We start from the raw sequence: 8,487 nt of genomic DNA on the forward strand, positions 1-8,487 counted from the left end.
TTTTTTTCTGTAAATAACACAATCTCAGGGTTCACAGTGTGATCAAATATCCTGCAAAACCCCAGCAGTTCTCCTACCTATGTTCTCCTTGAAGCTGGAGTTATAGTTGTACACTGGATGCCAGCCTGTTAAGTGGGGGCTAGTATTCAAAATCTCATCCTCATGTTTACGCAGCAAGTGATTTTAACTCCTAAGCCATCTCTCCAGTTCCATAATGCTGATGAATTTAAATACTTTCTAACAGCCCTGGCTCACTTAGGGCTTCTGGGTTCTGTGTTGTACACAGCTCTTCGGGGCTAAAGAGTGCACGGGAACTGTGTCTTGGGATTCTCAGAGCTGGTTTTGACAGCCAGAGGACAGAAGTTTTCTCTGAGCAAATCCTAACTGACACCCTTTAAAATGCAGAAGGAAGAAGAGATGTTTGTTAAGTATTGGGTGAGGCTCAAACACCCAGGCAAACAACTCCTCTCCTCTCCTCTCCTCTCCTCTCCTCTCCTCTCCTCTCTCTGTATTGCCATTTGCTGTTAACAAACCCCTTCTCCCATGCCAAGCTTGATCCTCAGTGAGAGTGAGAGCAGCAGAATCCTTACCAAGCCTAGGGCTGGGGAGATAAAGAGACTAGAGAGCCAGACCACGGTGGCACACACCTTTAGTCCCAGCACTCAGGAGGCAGAGGCAGGAGGATCTCTGTGAGTCTAAGGCCAGCCTGGTCTATAGAATGAGTTTCTAGGACAGCCATGTCTACAGAGAGAAACCCTGTCTCAAAAACAAAAACAAAAACAAAATGAGACTGGAGAGAAGCACCTTGGCCATGCTCCTCCATCCCTGCCAGGATCCCACCCCGGGTCTTAGCACCATCCAGCAAGCAGATGTGATGAGAGCAAAGCCCAGCTTTGGAAAGTAGGTAAGATGCTAGTTCGGTATGTGGTTCAACATTTCGAACAGATAGATGCATTGCCATGAACTGGGTGGCTCCAGACGTGTCCTTTCACTCTGATAATTCGAATCTCTGGTCTGATTTGCTGATGATATCCAAGACCTCTTCCTATTCTTGGAGCAATCGAAGCTGAGAGCTCTCTCTCAAACACAAGCCAAATCTGGGGGAAATGGGGGTGGAAGACAATAAGTGTCTAAGTCCCTTGCTTCCTGGCTGCCATTTGTGGCTGTGGCACTTCTTAGGCAGGAGGCTATGACAGCTACAGAGTCCCACATAAACATAGTTGGTTCCCCCGAGATGGAAGCCAGGACCTTGACAGAGAAAGATGGAGGAGAAAGAACATCTTTGCCCAAGATTGATATCTGTTGCCCCAAGAGAACCTAAGGACAAGAATGCCATCATGAGAGTATCCCACATACATCCAAATACAAACCCCCTCCAGATGCACTCCACACAAGGACTGGTTGACTGGCTACGTCGTTAACACAGGGCTGTACCTGAAAGGACCTGGGTATGAGGCTAGCATGAGGCTTAGACCCAGGTTTCAGATTTCCCAGTTGGGATCTTTCCAAGGCAGTACAGAATAGTGGTTGTGGTCCAACATTCTCTCTAGTTTGAATTCTGGTTTTGCCTTTTACTGATTAGCCTCATTAGTGAATTGATTTGAGCCTTAGTTTCCTCAAGGCGATCATGTGTACCTCTTAAGGTCACGGTTAGAATGAAATGACATCATTCATGTCTATTCTTTGCACCATGCGTGACATATTTTGATTAAAGTATATACTATGGTTGAAATCCACAGTGGCGGGTGTGGGGTGATCCTTCCCCAGATGTCATCACAGCTGTATCCATTTGATCCAACACTCCATCTCCCCTAGCTGGGAGGTGTGTTTATGTATACCTAACACGTAAGGTCCAACCCTTCTCCATGCCTTCCTCTTCTTCCTCCTCCTCCTTCTCCTCCTCCTCCTCCTCTTCCTTTCTTCTCAAATTCACTTGCTCATTCAGTAAGCATTCAGCTGTTTGCAGTGGATACCACAGGCTGGATCAGAGCCGCCTTTGCAAACCTGCTCATTTTCTCAGTCAACCACAAAGTCTCCAAACTCAGCAAAAGCGCATTTGTTGTTTGTTTCCCTTGGTCTTTATATGTTACCCAACGGAAGACAAAGCCCCCAGATTGAGTAATGGGAGAGAAAGCGCAATCCCCCTCCCCCGACACACACACACACATACACACAAAACCTCACCACATCTGGACTCTGTGTCCAGCTGCCAAGTTTCAAATGGATATGCTATAAAATCACTGAGTCATGAAGTTTCTCTCCGCACCCTCCACACTTCTCCTGAAAATGCACATGTGCACACACACACACACACAGGTTGCTGATGGAAACACTAACAGACTCTCAGCTGTAACATCTGTTCAATGTGATCTCAGTCCCACCCTCCTGCAAGTTATGCATCCGACATCTCAAGTGGGATTAAAATCATGTTTAATAGTTGGGTATGACATAAACTATTTATACCTCTGGAACTTGGCAGACTCCTAGAAACTCATATCCTGAGGAGAGGAATGGAAACAGAGATGTGGCATCCCAGAGCCTGGGGATAGAGATGCAAATAAAACTGACTGCAGTGGACCCCTCTGGGTCTATTCTCCTTAGGCCCTAGGGACCAAGGGTGTCACAAGGGAAGGAGATGCTGATAACAGGATATACAGGGCATCCAGCAAATGAAGACCCTCGAAGGGTCCCCCAGTAGGTATGTGTTCCACCTTCTTGCTTCCCAAGAAATCATCACTCTGTAAGGAGCACCAAGAAAAGGTTGAGCCTTTGGAAATTTCTCCCTGAGCTCTGTAGTGGGAATTTTGAACTGACACCATCATATCAAGCAAGAGTTGAACTGAAATCACCTATCACCCATCAGGACTGGAGTTTACAATGTGAGGCTAGCAATGTACAGGGGTCCCAATGGCAATTAGCAAACTCCTCTGGACAAACTCCTTTACCAGAGAGGATGCTCAGCGTGGCCAGCCTGCCCTGCACAGGACAGTGTGATTGTCAGCCGTTCCTGAGAAGCTGTGTGAGCCACGGGGAAGAATCTGTAGGACTTGCTGGGAGAGTTGCTGGGAGTCTAGGAAGTGAGAAGAGAATCCTGGTGATCCCTTGCCACAGTACCTTAGTAAGTCCTCGAATCTCACTTAAATGGATTCCGATGGTGAAGACCAGATAAACCCTGAAAATTGATGACACCCCTAAACAGTAGGAAGTAGCTTAAGAGACACAATGCCCTTATTCCCTCTTCACCATTGGTTTCCCCTCTCTTTTTCTCCCCTTCTTTTTATAATAACAAGAAGGGAGGAATGTTAGCACCAGGTCACTCCAAGCCCAGGCCTAACTATGTGACCCTTGACCTGTGTTGCCAGGACAACGACCCTCAATCCCACAATCCACTTGGCTCAGTTCACACCCTCACTGGTGTGATATCATTTTCCGAATAAATTAGGGGATCACCCCCTCCTCTCTCTCTCTTTCTTCTCTTTCTTCTCTCTCCCTCTTTCTCTTTTTCCTCCTCTCTGCCCTTCTACCCGCTTTGCCGCCCCTCTATCTCTGCACAATAAATCTCTCCCACGTGGAACCACCTTGAAAAAAAAAAAAAGAAAATCGAAATTAATGTGGATGAAATACCTACCTGTATTGCTCAGCTTCCTATCAACGTAGCAAAAATCCGAGACAGAAAAACAAACAAAGAAACAAACAAAAAAGGTTTATTTCAGCCCACAATTTGAGATGATCCACTTCACGATCAGGTGGTCCCATTGTTTTAAGAGGGCACCTCATGGCAGGAGTGTGTGTTCATGGAAGCACCTCCCCAAGGGCCAGGGAACAAGGAATAAAGAAGAGACTGGGATCTCACAAGCCCCACAAGGCCTCTGTTAGACTTCCCACTGCCCCTACCCGCCTCAAAATTCCCAGTTCCTCCTCAATAGTGCGTGTTAACCCATGACCCTGGGGGTGGAAGGAGGCTTAAGTTCCACAGTATAGCACCACAATGTTCCCTGTAACACCAAATAAAAAGATGCACAGGCCAGCCGCTCCTGTGCCAGAAGAGCCACCTGTTTGCACTCTTCCTTCTGGAAGTAGGAGACAAGGTCGGGAAAATAGACGCAAGTGGCCACCTGCTGCTCAGAAGTGGGGGTTCTTTGCTGGCATCCTCAGATAGCAACCCCGCTCAGCCCTGTGTCCATACCCGGCACCCAACCTCAGCAGCAGCTCACAGACAGAATCTGGGAGAGCTCAGAACTCCAGGATAGAGTCACTCCCTGGGGTGCCCCACACATGTATCCTCCATAGCCTCTGAGAAACTGGCTTCTGACTGCATTTTCTGAGACTGAATCCACAGAGAATCCTTGTGAACGTCTGGTACCCGGGCACTCATTGCCAGGCACAAGGTCAGGAGATGACACGCCCCAGGTACTAAGGCCATGAGAGCTTGGCGCCCTCTAACTCAGTCAGGGAGTGCACTCTAGCCAGGCTTCCAGGCCTTCTGAGGAAAAGCTCACCCTCCCTTCCCCTGCACTTTGGATGCCAAGATGCCTGGAAGTGCTGGACCCAGGCTTGGGAGCTACAGGGAATATAGTGTCAGGATGAGCCAATCTCTGGGGAAAGCATGAGACTGACTACTCGAGAAGGGAAAAGCCACCAGACCAACAGGCTGTTCCTTGGGCCTAGGTCTACTTCTCTGCATCTCTGCAGATCTTCAGTGTTGCGTCCGCTCTCGACCAGCAAGAACGACACGACCACCAGTCCTTCTAACAGCAGTTTATTCAGAAAACTTCAGTCTTCATCTCTCTTCTTTCTCTTCATCTATATCTCCCCCGAACCCTGGGCCTCTCACTCTTATATACTCTCAGTTCCCATCCACTCACAGCAGGCCACGTCACCTCACTAGTTATGCAGCTTCAGCTAATCAGGGCAGCAGGGGCATATCTCCACCAAATATGGATTCGCCAGTATCCTGGTACACCTGCGCAGCTCTCACGATGGTTGTGGCTTATATTGAGGTGAGGAAGTCAGGTGCAAGTCATAAGACTTAGCTGCGGTCCCTGACGCCTTCTTGGGACTGCTGCCACACCCGCTCCTCACACTTCAGTTTCTGATAGACCCATTTTTCTGATCTCCCCATGTCTGTCTGTCTGTCTGTCTGTCTATCTCTCTGTGTGTCTCTCTCTGTCCCCCATCCCCATTTTCCTGTGTTCTTTGTTTCATGTGTTCTTTCTCTCCAATATCCTATCATTTCCTACATGTTAAGTCTCCCTGACTTTCCTGAGTTATGTATCTTAGTCTGGGTGTGTCTGTAAACAGCCTCATCTCACTCTTTATCCCCCCTCCCTACCCCCATCTCTAGGTTTCTACTTTTCTTACCCTTCTGCAAGCCTCAGTGGGTGCCCCCCCGCTCCTCATCTGTATATCTGTCTCTGTCTCTCTAGGGTGTCTGTCTTTCCCTGTGATTGCCACTTCCAGTCTCAGTGTTGTAAGCTTTGCCTCCCTCAGTTTGCCATGACTACAACCAAACACCACATAGGTCCCTCTGTGGGCTCCCCATCTCCCACTTTCCATCTCCTCCACCTCAGACCATTTAACATTTCAGAGTGTGGCTTCTTATCCTGTCAGATGAGAAAACAAACTGCCCCTGCTCAGGATACTGAGGGCCTGCTGACACCAGTCAGGACTCAGCAGAGATGAAAGGATGGAGATGCTGCCTTCGAGTTACCCGAGGCCCCACAGCCTTTACATGATATTTCACAAACGGAAAAGCTTGTACTGTGTGTGGATTGAGTGGCCCTTCCCACCACTCCCCTCAAGTGGAGTGGAAGTTGAAGCTAAGCCCCATGTCTGGGGCCAGGGAAGCCAGTGCACCAGAGATGGATGTTCAGTGCAGTTCCAACCCTGAGTCATAGAGGGACCAGCCCTCAGCACCTGGGGCTATCTGAAGCAGCTACTTCTAGGGAGCAAAGTCGCCTCCTGCTGAGGCCTCCCTCACTCTTCAGGGAATCCCTGGGTGACAGGATCCCAGGTTTTGCCCTTCCCCGTCTCCCTGCCCTGTTCTTTCCCCATCAGTATGTGAATCTCTTCTCCCTGCAGATCCACCGCTTGTCAACTTGTCCGTGGAACCACAGCCGGTATTGGAGGACAACATCGTCACGTTCCACTGCTCTGCAAAGGCCAACCCAGCTGTCACCCAGTACAGGTGAGCATCACTGCTGTGAAGACAGCCTGGTCTAAGGCTCCTCCACCCCAGTGCCTGTCATGTGGAATGTCACACATGGCCACAGTATTGCTTCACAGCAGGTGCCCAAACAGCCTTCCCCCTCCCCGACATGCCAGACACACTTGCTGGCCAAGCAGACCCTCTCTTCCGTTCAAGCTCAAATGTACGCCCCCCCCGCCCCCCCCCCCCCGCGCCGCCACCAAGGAATCAGGGGTGCCTCTCCTCTTTCAATGGCTTGTTTATTTCATATTTCTGAAATGACAGAACAAGGCTGAGACACATGTTGAAATCGCTAGCAGAATGGGTAAATCAGTGTACTTAGCACTGCATAGTTGGCCAGAGCCCAAAGGGCACCTGGAATCCTGCAGAGCCACCCCCTCACCCTGTATCCTCATCCACAGAACTGATAAAGGCATCACTGTTTTTCACATGCCTGTCCCCGCCTTCTGACCGAGTTTCTCAGAGGCAAGAACTGCAATTTAGTCACTTATGGCTCTCAGCATGCAGCGTATCGCATGGCATAAACTAGGCATTCCTTACATGCATCTGACTGATCAAATAAACCTTCAGAGCGGCTCCTCTGGGCACCTCCCTGCCTGTGCTTATCATCACATGGCATTCCAGAAACTAAGTGATCTCAAAGGTTGATGTTTTGTAGAGCTTCCCGTGACTCTAACATCCCACCAACCCAGGCTTGATGGCAGAGCCCAGGACATCACTTCCACGATGGATACGAGCTATTAAGCTGCAGCTTCTGCAAGTGGCAAGAATGCTAATGGTCCCGGCCAAGGAAGGCAATGACTAGGGATATAGAGGAGAGGGATATAAGACATGAGATATGAGCCTGAGTGGTCCCAGCAGGTGGGAGAAAGAGCAATGGGCCACAGAGAAAGCCATGGTAGACTCAGGGTGGACATAGTGAACTGCTCTGGCGCCCTGCAGCGTGGATAATAGAGCAGCATTGGAGCCAGAAATTGGGAAGTCCTACAGTCTCTCTATCCATCCCTTCTGAGTTAAGCCTCGCTCCACTGGAAGCAAGAAGATCAGATGGCCTCTGATATCATCCACCAGAAAGATAAGGAGCCCCCTACTCCCAGGAATCCTATTGTCCAGTCAGATCCTGAGGCTGGTTTGGCCTGGATCTGGCACTATCCAGAAGTGACAGAAGATGCAGAAGTAACTAAAAAGGTGCTTTTCTCTGGGCTTCTAACTGTCCCTGACATCCCCGTGTTTCTCTCCTGTCTGTGCCCAGCTCTCAGCTCACGGTCCCTAGACAGGGGTACTCTTCCCAGGAGATACTTCAAATGCCAGCTCCTTTCTCATCCATAAGCATCCCCCACCAGACAGGCAGACAGCCTGTCCATTGACCATCACCAAGTCCCCCAAAATGCCTAAGGAACCTAAGAGACTGAGACACTCAACTCCCCATTTCCCTGTCACTGCCAGACTCTCTGTTGTCTAGAGGCTCCGTGAGCTGTTGAGCAGAAAGCATGGCAGCATGCCCCAGATAGTCAGCAGGCTTCACCCAAAGGCCTGAAGCCCTCCACCTGCCTTCTGACCTCAGCAGGGTACCTAGCTGCTGAGTCTGACTGGAGACCCAGAACAGCAAGAAGAAGGATAGAGTATGGGCACACACAGGGACGTCATTTTGAAATGTGCACGATCAAACATGAACTACTAGCAAATCTAGGTAAAGAAAAGATGGCAGCTAATTGAAATTCAACCTTCTTTCTCTTTGAGATTTTTACCTCTTCAAGCTAACAATGTAATAAATGAACACAGAGAGAACATGCAATTCCCCTAGACTGCTGGGTTCTGTAGGACTCCCTCCCTTCCTCTCCTATGCTGAAGCATTCTGCATCCTCCATGAGTTCCTGGTAAAAAAGGAGAGACAAGAGTGATTGGGATCCCTGTAGATGGTCACTGTTCTTATTCACTGCCAATTCTTAGAGCCTTTTGATTAGTTGAAGTGTCTATGGTTGTGGAAGGACCAGCTTGGACTTGCTTTAGGTCCCAAAGGGACTTGGGAGCTCTTTTGGCCCTGAGGAAGAGGTGGGGAAACTGGACTGAGCTCTAAAGGCAAGGAAAGATTTGAGCTCCTGTTCAACCCCTTCTCCCCAAAGAGGTCTTGCCAGCAACATCCCAGATTCATCTTCCACATAGTGCTGAGACCCAGGAGAAAAAAATGCCTTCAACAAATCTTTATCATCGTAACTACATGGGTTTTCCCCAAATGACGTTGACAAGATTACAGGGATCTTTGTTTCTTCCATTCGTTT

General features: G+C 49.1%; 1 protein-coding gene across 4 annotated transcripts in view; it reads left to right on the forward strand.

Annotated features, from left to right (window-relative positions):
* The window catches only part of Kirrel3 (kirre like nephrin family adhesion molecule 3), a 555,265-nt gene that overhangs the window by 518,210 nt on the left and 28,568 nt on the right, over positions 1 to 8,487 (forward strand). For all 4 annotated transcript variants that reach the window (XM_029481205.1, XM_029481204.1, XM_021171554.2 and 1 more), the window contains one exon: positions 6,082 to 6,187. In XM_029481205.1, the coding sequence (XP_029337065.1) occupies positions 6,082 to 6,187 (106 nt within the window). The remainder of the gene's footprint in view (positions 1 to 6,081; positions 6,188 to 8,487) is intronic.

This window comes from Mus caroli, chromosome 9, assembly GCF_900094665.2.
Source record: "Mus caroli chromosome 9, CAROLI_EIJ_v1.1, whole genome shotgun sequence".
Taxonomy (NCBI): domain Eukaryota; kingdom Metazoa; phylum Chordata; class Mammalia; order Rodentia; family Muridae; genus Mus; species Mus caroli.